The following is a 13506-nucleotide window of genomic DNA, read 5'->3' on the forward strand; positions in this document are numbered from 1 at the left end:
GTCAAATTCTGATTTTTTCTTTTTTCAAAAGTTTAACTTAATTAAACCACTTAACAAATAAGTACGAAGATAAAGACGTGTGATAATCCGGTGACAGATCATTATTTGAATAACGGTAAAAATTACTCTCTGTTATAATCTATGACAATTGTTAAAATAAAATATACCCATAAATAAATTTATTATTCGAAATAATAACCTTTAAACATATTAAGTTTTTAGCCGTGATCAAAACTGCAAACATTTATAACATAAAACAAACCTGGTTTCAAAAATATATGTTGAATAACTAGCCACAAAATAAACAGTAAAGTTTTGTAAAAGTAAACAACCGGAAAAGTAATATAATCCGCAAGATCGCAAGATTGGCCCTTTATTTACAAACTGATCAAATTAAATTCACACACAGAAATATACGTACACCATAAGAGTTCCAAAAAGAAAACATTAAAAGGAGAAAAAACCGTTTGTAAAGAAACCTTATGAAAAAATAATATAAAAGAGATTATTAGGTTAGGTTTATATAATCTATCACACAAATAAGAAAAATGTAATTTATATCTCATTTATTAAGATATAAAAATAAAATTAAAATAAAGAACACATTTTAAAATAAATAAAAATAATATATGAACATAAAAAGAAATATAATTTAAAAAGTAAACTGAAATTCTGATAGAAGTTGGACTGCATAAAAAAATGTAATGTATCTATTTCAGCACGTCATCACCGTGAATAATATTAATTTCGTCTGCTGAGAAATAGATTTACATTTATGAGCACATAAATATGAAATATTTTATGAGATATGTTAAATTCAAAAATTATACATAAGGCGTTTTAACATTAATATAAACTTTTTTTATTTAAATGAAAAATAATTTTGATTTAAATTACGTGTAGATTGTATATAAATTCGTTATATAGTAAAATAACTACAGTTATCTATTTTACACTAATTGCAATTACTAGTGAAGTTTCATAATTATGTACAGTTGTGAACGGTCGTTTATTAATTGGCTGTAAAACGTATATACTTTAGTTATTCAAAGCTGCCCTAATTGCGTGAGCGCAACTTTTCATTAAATCTGTTCCTGTTTTGCTTAAATTGTTTCACGCTTGTATTGTTGTTTACTACGTTTGAATTATTCATAGTAGCATTGTATACAGGGGTATAAGTTTATTTTATAACTTCTTATAATAATCATTAATTTAAGAAAGCAGATATTAAGTATCTACTAATTACTTTCATATATTTAACTCATCTTCTAACAATAACTTAATAAATAACTGATTATATATAGTAATCCACGAAAGAAGAGAAATTAACTTTATCGTATTCCAGTGTATCCAGTTTTTTTCTTTTTTCGTTTACACTAGAATTACTTCTATTTTCACATTAGAATAACTTTTATTAGAATTAAATTAACATTTTTAAATGTCATCCCCTTAACATCAGATATAAAAAATGAATAGTTTTCGTAGGTAATAGAATTAAACTTCAAGAAGTTATTTTGAAGAAAAAATGTTAATAAAACCGGCAAAAATACTTTTTTGCCGATTAAATTAAACAAAAAAAAAGCCGTTCCAATAGAAAAAAAGGCAACCGAAACAAAACAATGCCCGTATGGGGAATAAATCTGCTTGCAAGAAACGTAAAGAGAATAATAAATAAGAAAAAGTATGAAATAAAATAAAAATATTTTTTTTCTTTATGTAGATTAGATTTTTGTTTAACCTTCCCGTTTGCTTACAGTAACTTTAAATTAGTTAAACCATTTGATTTAATTAATTTTTTCTTCTTCAATATATATTAGCTTACCGGGATGATTTAGTGGTAATCTCGTCGTCGCAAAATCACCTATTTCACAGCTGATTTTCGAAATCGAAGGTTCTGAGGTTCAAATCCTAGTAAACTTCTAATTACTTTTTACGGATGTGAGTACTAGGCAGTGGATACCAATGTACTTTGGTGGTTGGGATTCAATTAACCACAGATTTCAGAAATGGTCGGTCTAAGACTGTACAACACTACACTACATTTAAATGTCATATATATCATCCTGACATTGTACCATGGGGAGGGGGTTGTTTACTGTTCACTAGTTAAATAAATTTTAACGTACGCGTTATATATATATATATATATATATATATATATGACAGTCTAACGTTAAGAAATAATGAAGACAAAAAAAAATTAAAGTAGCTTAAAATTGTCTACGCAGAATTTACACATAAAATAAAAATAAAATCTTCCACGTAAGTTAACTAAAAGAAACATTTTAAAAATAATGACCAGGATATTGTAAAAATCATTGATATCTAGTGAGAAGTACGGCTTTAGCATGCATAAAAAAATTTACATACGGGACTAATTGAGAACCTTCACCTTTTATCAAAATCCGTTGAAAAAATAGATTATTTATGTAGTAAATAATGGGCGTTGTCGTTAAAATGTTAAGAATATTTATATAAAAATGAGATTTATTTAAATCAGGTGATAAATAAACCTTTTGAAACTGTTTATATAGACTTACGGGTTTTTTCAAATAGATTGTTTATTCAACTTAAGAAAAATAGACTGAAAAATCTAACTTAAAAATGTTTTAAACAAATTATTTCTTCGTAATGTGATCTACAAAGTTATTATTACAGTCAACTTTTATTTAACAGTCACTTAAAAGAAACTGAGACAAACTGACGAGTTAATTCCCGTATTCATATAATCCACCGAATGATTTTAATCATAACTAGAAGCGTACTGGAAAAAAATCCGTCTTGGGAGAAAAATAAAAATAATTCACATAAACAATTTTTGGAAAGGAAATCATATTATAGAATCTTATCTTATCTTATAGACACACTGACTAGAGCAAGAAAAGTCACAATATTTCTCTAAAATTTTTAACATTATACTGTATAGAATTACTTCCTTGTATATTTCTTTTGAATAATCAATAATAATTGTATATTTATTTTTAAATTAGGCCAAGTTAATTCATATTATAAAAACGTTTCCATTTAGTTTTATAATTCGTAAAAAAATATTTTTAAAACTCGTATAAGTATTAAAAATAATAAAGAAAAATATTAGTAAAATTTTATTAAGGTGTACAGCTTTACCTTGTAACGGGGTGCATTGGCTTTGAGGTAGTTTACACGGTGTTACTAAGGGTGGGTTTGGAGAAGGAGCCTCTTCTTTACTACGTCGATATGACTCCAACTCCCTAAGATGTGTCGAGAAAGACGTATCCAAAAATGGTCTTTGTCCTAGTCCTACAGCTCGGAAGTGATGAGACTGACCTGAAACCAAGTTAAATGAGGAACAGGACTAAGAAAAACACAAAAGCTAATTTAAAAAAATAACTTAAACCTATTAAGAAAAAAGCAATTTGCAGCTGCTTAGTTTATGAATTCAATGGATATTAAAGCTTATTTTAAAACCGAAAATATTATTCTGTTTTTTGAATAAAAATTATAATCACGTGTTGAAATAAAATGTAGTATCAGATTAATTTTAAATTCAATTTTTAAGTTGTATCACGAAAATAAATAAAAATAAAATAAAAAATTCAAAAGGTGGTTTGTTAATTTAAAATTGTAAAAAGGTTTTGAAAAAATAATAACAGAAAATTATTGTTGTTTTTACCCGACCATATAAAGAGAAGGATTGTGTTGGGCAGTATCTTTGTCTTACAATAACCGATTTACCAAGAAGGCCTTTGCCAATTTCCAAGGATTAGGCACTAAATGATTCGTCTGAAGCATGCAGATGACAACGGTACATGGAAATATGAAGAAAATAGAGTGCAGATGCCAGAAGTCATTTTCTCCAACAGAGTAAAACCAAAATTGTGTACATCTCATAATTCTGAAAATTAAGCACAAGTATCCGAAAACTGGATTTCAAAAATATATAGTATACTTTTGGTTTTTGTCAAAAGTATAAAATAATAGGCAAAAACAGTTATAAAATATTAACATTTATAAGAAAGAGGCGTGGAAATAATAAAAAAAGAAAATACACTTTAATATCAATTAATATATAAACATATACGAAGCTTAATAGGATTAGTAAATTAAACTTAATCATTAGAAACACTTCAGAGAAATAATTCGACTGGTACTAAAAATAGTAATTACAAAAAAAGCAGAATAATACATGTAATTAATCCGTATAAATGAATGATGATTTTACTAAATTATTACTAATCAACTATTTTCGGACCACAGAAACTTGAAAAAAAAATGATATTTTTAATTCTTATAAGAGATATGGTATCATAATGTATTAAAGATCTAATCAAACGAGAGGTTCTTAATAGTTGTTTTTTTGTTTTTATAAGTGTGTTAAATTAGTGATTGAAGAAGAAAGAATGGAGGAAGACGGTGTGCAGTCTGTGGTAAGAGAGTATATAGATAAGTATTTTGAAGATACTAAAGACTGAAGCAGCAAAATGATTACGGTTCTGATAAAAAGCAAAGTAAATAAGTTGTTAAATCATATTAATTCCCAAAACAATAAATAGTACGCTACAGTAAACCTAATTTCTTTAAAAATAAAAAGTGACCAGAATTTTAAATTTAGCTTAGACAAAAACCTTGCTAAACTTAAAAAAAAAATACAAAACGAGGTAGTCATGAAGGATGCAAATCGATTTTTTCCTCTATATAACGTATTTTTACAATCTGTTCATATACGATTATTCTGATGTGAACATTTTTTTCGTATTATAAAGAAACATGAAAAAGGTTCTAGTAATTTCACGTAATATATTTTGTAATATGCTGAAAAAAATAACCCTAATTTGTATTGTTGAACAATTAATGCACTATTTATTTATTTTGACTTCTAATTTTGTTTGAATTACAATTCTGCTAAAGTGTTATCAAATGCCAGAATTAAACACTGCAAAATTATTTCGAGAAACGCCGTTGCAATGGGAAAACATTTAAAATAAATAGAAATTAAATGACAGATAATAGTGAGGATATTAATATATTTTTAAAAGGTGAAAGCCGTTGAAAACAAATGTACTGACTCTAACGAATCGATAACTGGGATCGATGGCTGGGATAGGCAGAGATTTTTCAGAAAGATCAGATTTTATAATGATTTTTATTCGCCCAATTATTGAATAGCAAATAAGTTTTGGGGGATCAACAAGGAACAAACTACCAGAAAGTCAATTATTATCACTCGAAATCAACATTCCGTCTAAAAAAATTCTCGTCGAAGCGTTTAAAAAGCCGCTATTTAAACACTCAAACGATTTTTCAAAAGAACTTGAGGGGTTTTAGCATGACCCTGCCACCAAAACAAAAATCAAATCAAAATGGCTGTAAAAATCAATCAGGTGGAAAAGCAAATTGAGAGAAAAATAGTTAACCAAACAAAAGGGAGTACAATCAACAAAGATACTTAAAATACTTAAAGAATGTATTTATACATAAACTAAAACGAATAAAAGCGGAAGTGTAAAGGGCTTCTATCCAAACTGAAGAAAATCAACAATCTGAAAACAAACTACAATATTGATTGTAATCGCATAGAATTTTCAGCAAATACATGAGCAACATACTACTTCTGGTGCTACTTTAAATTTAAATCGCAATGTTATATAATATACACAGTCAAAGAAAATACCCGTAACATTCCGCTTATACTGGAGCACCATTCAATCAAAAACCATATGTTGACTTAGTATATCGAAAAAGGACACAACAATGAAAACAAAAGGGTAATGAATAAAAATCTTATGCTGATAAATTTTATTATAAGCCAGTATTTTCGATGTCGCTTACATTTAACAATAACCACCTACCTACTCTCTATAACAGTCTGTTATATATAGTCCTATAAATATAGTTATATAACAGTCCTTACATCGAAATACAGTAATCACATGCTTCGCTAAGGTCGACGGCTTCTTGAGGAGCCACATCGGCTCCTAGATCCCTAGATACTAGATCTGGGATTCCTACATCGAAGGAATCCAGGTTAAAAAGTCCATAAAATATCAAACAATTTTTTTCGGAAAGGTTTAGATTTTTTTAGGATTAGGTTTTTGGCAGAACGTTTGTTACAGTTCTAACAGGAAACCGAATACTGTTAAGGGAGAATAATGATTGGGATTAAATAAATTAATATTACACAAAACGCGCACCCGCATGCATGTACGCACAATTAAAACAAATAAAGTTAAAAATTACAATTGAATAACCACGATAAAGCTTTTAAAATAGCTTTTTATTACTATTATTATAACAAGAAGTTTATTTTATATTATTATTATACAGGCTATATATATTAATTATCTAGTTTGTTTCCATTGACTTTTTTTTATCATCCTTATCACATTAAAAAAATGTTTTAACAAAATTATGTATATCGTTAAGTGCTTGCAGTATTACATTGTTTATAATACTTTTACTTCCCCCTCTTAATATTATTTTATCAAAATATGAATCGTGCTATTCTGATAAGAAAAAGCGCGGCCATAGCTATATGACCACCTACAATGTATTTTTTTATCTAAAATTCAAAAAAGGTGGGGGGAGGGGTAGTCAGAAGGGTGGGAGAGTGTCAATGCCAGGAAGTGAGAAGTGAGGCAGGTCCAAACGCTATCAGATGTGAACGGATGTACAAGGCTGGCGGCCGCGATCTGACCGTGTGAATGCTCCCACTTGAGGAAATGATTAAGATGCATAATGAGGCACTGTGGGATCGAGATCGATTGCCTCAAACTAACTGAAGCTGGATCGGACGGATACTTTACAAGTCATTACTTATGCACGTGCTCGATTCACTTCGTAATACTGCTCACAACGATTAATTTCTGTTCTATCCTTAAAAGAAACTAACTTATTCTTGAACAACTTTGACGGATATTCCCAGAGTTTATGCGTTCAAATTTTAAAGATATACACTTTTAATAAATTGAAATATATATTCAGCTGTTTTTGCAATTGTAATGACTGAAAAAAAATGATTGAAAAAATCTAAAAACAAAAAAAAAACACACAAGACACACACACACACACTCCCAGAGAGAGAGAGAGAGAGAGAGAGAGAGAGAGAGAGAGAGAGAGATAAATAGATAGAGACTATAGAATTGTTTTTCAATTAGTATATTATAAGTACATAATTATATTTTTCTTAAGTTTTAAAACAGAATTCTCGAGTAATTAAATTCACTGCTTTATTTACTAAAAGATCAACGAACGCTATTAATCTTTTCTTTTTTTTTTACTTCATACCTTTAATCCAAGCACACTTCCCTACAGGTGTACATTAATTAATTTATTGCTTTACATTATCTGTCACAGTTTATGTTAACGCTGTAACAAATGTAATGTATCTACAGTATAAACGGCACTAATAATAGTTGCTTTCTCTGATATTACTGATATCCTCATACAGCTGATAACCGTAGAGACCAAAGTGACGATATCATTTAAAGAGATTCTCAGTATATTTGGCTCAGTGAATAAGGCACTGGAAAACCAATTAATTCATCATTTGCATTAGTAAGCTTTGAAAGGGATTCATGTTTACATGGGATATGATTGAGATGCAATTATCTTACCAAAAAAGATTTTTAATTTGTGTGAAAAACTTCTTGAACATTTTTCTCACTAGGATTATGAAAAAAATAAACGTAAAAAAATCATATGTATATATAAAACGCGAAAGCAATACAATAGTATTTTTTTTAACTAAATATACGAGGTTATAAACGAGGTTATTAAGAGCCTCTTATCATAATAAAAGAACAAAATTTAATTGCTTCATAAGAAATATAATTTACCAACTGTGATTAAATAATTCTATAATTAAATTAAACTAAAGAATGTACTATTAAACTCTTAATGTAATTAATTAGTAAAATATTATTAACAGAACAAGAAAATTAAAATTAAATTTTTCATAATTAATTAATTATTGCACGTTTTGTATAATAAAAGAAACGATAAACCAAAGAAATAATTTCTTAAAATTTAATTTTCTACAAATAATGAGGTTAAAAGTCAGTTTTATTCAGGGTGTTGGATAGAAAAAAAAATTACAAAACCATCATTTACAAAACCTTTTTAGACATTTTATCACATTAACATAAGGAAATACGTAATACTTTTGATTTTTTTAATTAAAAATTTTCCTACTAATTTTTAGACAGACATTTAAAAAAATATATATCATATATAACAAATTTTTTAAATATATATATGTAAATATTTTCAGACAACGAAAAATAAATAGGTACAGCTTAACAACGGATATAAATATTACGAAAGATTTTATTTTAAACAGCGCAATGTTTAAAGACCTTACTTTTATTAGATAGCCCTCGTGCCATCATTATATGAAGGTTTTTTCGTGAGTAACCAAAACTAGAGTTATTGTCACCTGAAAGCAATATTTATAACAATAAATACGTAATAAAAAAATAAATAAATAGAAGTAAAAAGAGAATAATTAAAACAAAAAAATGCAAAAACATAGAAGTATAATGGAACTGTAGCGATTGGGAATTTTGCTTTAGAAAAAAGTAAAGAAATTTAAAAACTTTAAAAACGCGAACCTTAACAACGTAAAACTTTTCTGAAACACAAACTTACTGTATGTAAAAGGAAACTATTTTTTTTTTCTTTAAGTGAAGGAATTTTCATCAGAATCGGTGTAGCACTTAAAGAAAACTAACTTTTCTATAAACCTTTCTCGTTTGATTGAATAAAAAATTTTGCCAAGAGCCTTAAAAATATACATTTTTATACAGAGATATCCATAATGCAATAATTCAATTAAGTTTGAGGGTGGTTGTTGGTTAAAGCCCGTAGACAAGAGGCAACGAGTAGAATTTTATTGTAAACCAATTTTCTCTTTTGGAAACAACATTAAGTGTCAAGAGCATCAATTCAAAACAAATCCGAGATTTTATCCATTCATTTATAATTGTCTTGGCTCTACAGAGGAACTGTTTGTGTAACTTTATGAAATCGTATAGTATAGACAATTACGAATCTTTTTAATAATGTGACAGTATACAGGTTTGTAAACTTGGTTTAAAAGACCAAAATGTCGAAGACTGACCATGATTAACAATATGCCATTAATTAAAACTTAATAAAATGTAGTGAACGAGAAAAAACTAAGTTGTTAATAGCTTTAAAAAAAATCCGTTAGTAATTTTTTCGTATAAAATGTCCATAAAATACAACGTACGCAAAAAAAAAATGGGAGCGTTCCGTTTCTGTTCAGAAGAGAGACGAAGTCCTGATCTATGACTGGATAGTTATTCTCGACAAACAAAGCACTTTCCGTCTGCGGAGTTGAGGAGCTCCTTTGTAATATTCTCTGATTTTTTCTGAGAGAGAAAACAACCGTTTGTCATTTATCGTTTAAACACAAAATTTATAATAAAATATACACCAAAAATAAGGTTGAAAAATACTAAACATAAAAAAATAGAGTAACAAAGAGACAGAGAAAAATAAAAATCATCTCTATGTATTAAGATTTTTTAGTAACCTCAGCAAATCTAAAAAAAAGTTAGTGTGCAGATGAGTACTTCACTTTTACTCTATAAATTGTTAAACAATCTACTTCCAGTCTCAATTGTTGATCTGTAAGTAAAATTATTACTTTATATATTCAGTTATTTAAAGGAACGTAGTAAATAAGGATTTCCCCTTAATTGAACACGTAAAAAAATGCTATAAATGTTTATTTACCTCTTTATTAATAGAGCATTCTTATAAAAATTATTAATAATTCTAGAATTTAATTTATTATATTTTTTATTTCAGAAAAATAATCGAACATATTCTATTTTAACTGTTCAGTAAATCAAGTTATTGATAAACTAATGAATGTGTTATACTGAATTTTAAATACAACTTAACGAAATGGAAAGGTTAAAATTAAAAAAACATACTTAAAGTAACTTGGCTTGATGTGTGAAATGAATTCATAGCTTTCTTCAGAAATTATGCGTCAAATTTGAAATGTTAGATACGAAAAGATGAATCAGAAATAGTAATTCACTGATAATTTATTCCACACATTAATAATACATATTTTTCACAACTCATTCGCATGTATACTATGTATATCAATGCACAAATACATATTAGGAACGCACAGTGAATCATTCCATTTCCTTACTCACTTATGTAATATATCATGAATCCCATTATAAGGGTTATAACAACCTGAAACATTTCCCATCATTATATACTGATCTACTTGTTTCTGTTTTTTTGTGGAGGAAAAAATCAATAAAAATTTAACGGGTGTGATAAGATTTTAACAACGGTGAAATACATGACAAAAAGAATTGTTTTAATTATAATCGATAAAGGCGTTTGAATAATAATAATTAACAAAAAATAAATAATTTCTTAACTCAGATCAAGAATAATAGAAAAAAAATTAAGTAATAACTATTTAACTAAAACAAAATTAACCCTAGTTGAATAAGGACATACAACACAGATAGATGGAGAGAGGAATGTTATGCCTGACAGGGAACTGAACTCAGAATCTTCCGGATGAAAAGCAAATAGGTTACTATTCTACAATCTGCTGGTTATTTGGGTGTAAACATACATTGACTAAACATTCCGCCGATTTCCGTGGAGGAATGGTAGCTTCTCGACCTTTCATTCGGAGACCGGGGTCGAATCCCGGTCAGGCATAGCATTTTTCATACGCTACAAAATTTTATTCTCATATACTACGGACAAGCTTCAAATTTATGTGGCGAAATCATGAAGCAAAAACAAAACTCAGTTTTCAAGCTCGCATGCTTTTTTTACAGCGATAAACCATCGTGTTATCATCGCCCATGATACGGGTACGATATTTGTTCTACTGGACAGTTAAAAATTAATTAAAAAACTAAAATCCCCGACACGCAAAACTATATCTTCAAAGTAAAGAGCCTGTTACGCATGTTAAAAGCCAAATAACACAATGATATATCACATTGTAAATGGTCGGTTTATGGGAATAGCGTTATAGAACATCAAAAGTCTTAAATATTCCATTCAGAATTTTTAAAAACAATTACGAACGTACCTTGGTACATCTAAAACATAAGTCAATACCGACATTAACACACCCACATTAAATCAAGTATGTGCTGAGCATTTAAAATTGACTAGAAATGTATGGAATCAACTTTTTTTTCTTTTTCCTGTTTAGCCTCCGATAACTACCGTTCAGATAATAATTCAGAAGATAAATGAGGATGATATGTGTAAGTGTAAATGAAGTGTAGTCTTGTACATTCTCAATTCTACCATTCCTGAGATTTGTGGTTAATTGAAACCCAATCACCTAAGAACACTGGTATCCACGATCTAGTATTCAAATCCGTGTAAAAATAACTGGCTTTACTAGGACCTGAACGCTGGAACCTTCGACTTCCAAATCAGCTGATTTAGGAAGACGCGTTCACCACTAGGCCAACCCGGTGTGTTACGGAAACCATCTGGCCACCAAATGCTGAAGAACAATAACACGGTATGTTAATTAAAGTGATATCTTCCATGTGACCAATTTTAACAAAACTTATTATAAAGAAACAGGATTAATGAAAATAAAGAAAAAAAAAATTGGTCGGATTACCAAATAATTATATTATTATTTGGTAATCCGGAGTATTTCCAATTGGCATTACCTACATTAAGATAAATTTAATTTCAAAAAATCAGTTCTTTTTTCGAAGTTGAATCCAGATATTTAGTGTGTTTAAAAATAACCTTATTTAAATAAAATCAAAATTCCACAATTTTTTACAGTTAAATTGTATCAATAACAATAATTATGGAAAACACTATCCAGCAAAAAAAAATAATAAATAAATAAAATATATATATTTTTTAAAATTTATGATACTGTATTCTATTCTACTGTAATACAACTGTCTCATATAATTGTTATCCACATAATTATTATATAAATTCTTAACAAAACTCTCCTGCCTAAATCCAAAAAGAAAATGAGTAAGTGGATGTAAAAGAGGTTAATTCCTGTAATACCAAAACTTACATCTAGCTTCACCAAATAAATTAGAAAAGAAAACAAATTCAACTGATTCATTCATAAGAATTGTTAGTACAAAAATTAACTTTATTACCTAAAATAACCTAGGAAAATTTTAGACCTTTTGTTGATATTTTTCTCTTATTGCTGAGCATCATTTCGTAGTAGCTGAGAATTATACGTATTATAAACAAGGAAAATATTCCTAAAAACAATATAATGTTTGACTTCGATTTTCAGAAATTCGTTTAATAGCTATATGATAAAGTATGTACTTGCACACAACAAAGGCACAAACTGATTGATTTTATTATCTGATCCTTCCTCTAAAAACTTCCTGTGGAGAAATATATGTATAACCCAGTACATAACTATTCTTGACTGTAATGTATTTCTGTACAGCAATCTAAATTTACACATCGATACATACTAATATTAAAAAAACCATGTCGCTATTGAATCTGCAGTACTTTTTTAAATGTTAAACATTTGTTAATAGGCTTACTTTAGTTGTGTTTTAAATCGATGACATAAATCGAAGGCTTTTCCATTAAGTAGATGGAATGATTGTAATGGAATGATGTAATGTATTGTTACAAGACAAAAAAAAATATATTCATTTGTTGCTTTACATTATCAATCAGGTCTTTCTTATTTAACTAAAACAAAAGTACCACTAGATAGATTGCTTTGTATATTATTAAACACATTTATTACACAACCAATTCTTTTAGGGAATGGAGTAAAGGTCTATTTTATAGAGTACACTGATGTAGAGTAACATATCTGATTTTATAAAGAAAGTAGCGAGAAACCACTTCAACTCAAATAATCCTGATAAAGGGTGCTTGAGAACGATTTGCCATACCATCTTAGGAAAAAATTACTTCACTGAAATATATTTACGCAGAGTCCTTATCGGTGAATATTTACTGGATATGGTAATCACTGCATTTACAGTAATCAATGTAATTAATTTTGTATACATTCTCATCGATTCATTTCAAATATACATTAAAATAAATTACAAATATCGGTAGATTGCGAGAATCGTCAAACGATTAACCTAAATATTTCATAAAGAAAATGTATAGTTAAAATATTTAACTTTAGATTAGAAAGTCTTCCCAATAAAGTCAGTTGTTTTTACACAGATTTGAATACTAGATCGTGGATAACGGTGTTCTTTGGCGGTTGGGTTTCAATTAACCACACATTTCAGGAATAGTCGAACTGAGACTGTACAAGACTACACTTCATTTACACTCATACATATCATCCTCCGAAGTATTATCTGAACGGTAGGCAAAACCGGAGAAAGAAAGAAAGATTAGAAAATCTGAAGTTAAATATTTTTCTTTTACTTAATTGATTTTGCATCATATACTTAAAATCACATCTAAAAAAACTTCACTAATGAAAATACATATTATATTTCAATAAAAAATGGT

At 28.2% G+C, this 13506-nt stretch overlaps 1 protein-coding gene across 2 annotated transcripts in view; it reads right to left on the minus strand.

Moving 5' to 3' along the window:
• LOC142320368 (runt-related transcription factor 3-like) overlaps nucleotides 1-13506 on the minus strand; it is a 228765-nt gene that overhangs the window by 112020 nt on the left and 103239 nt on the right. For both annotated transcript variants that reach the window (XM_075358084.1, XM_075358077.1), the window contains exon 3: nucleotides 3127-3306. In XM_075358084.1, the coding sequence (XP_075214199.1) occupies nucleotides 3127-3306 (180 nt within the window). The remainder of the gene's footprint in view (nucleotides 1-3126; nucleotides 3307-13506) is intronic.

Source organism: Lycorma delicatula, chromosome 1, assembly GCF_047948215.1.
Source record: "Lycorma delicatula isolate Av1 chromosome 1, ASM4794821v1, whole genome shotgun sequence".
Lineage (NCBI taxonomy): Eukaryota > Metazoa > Arthropoda > Insecta > Hemiptera > Fulgoridae > Lycorma > Lycorma delicatula.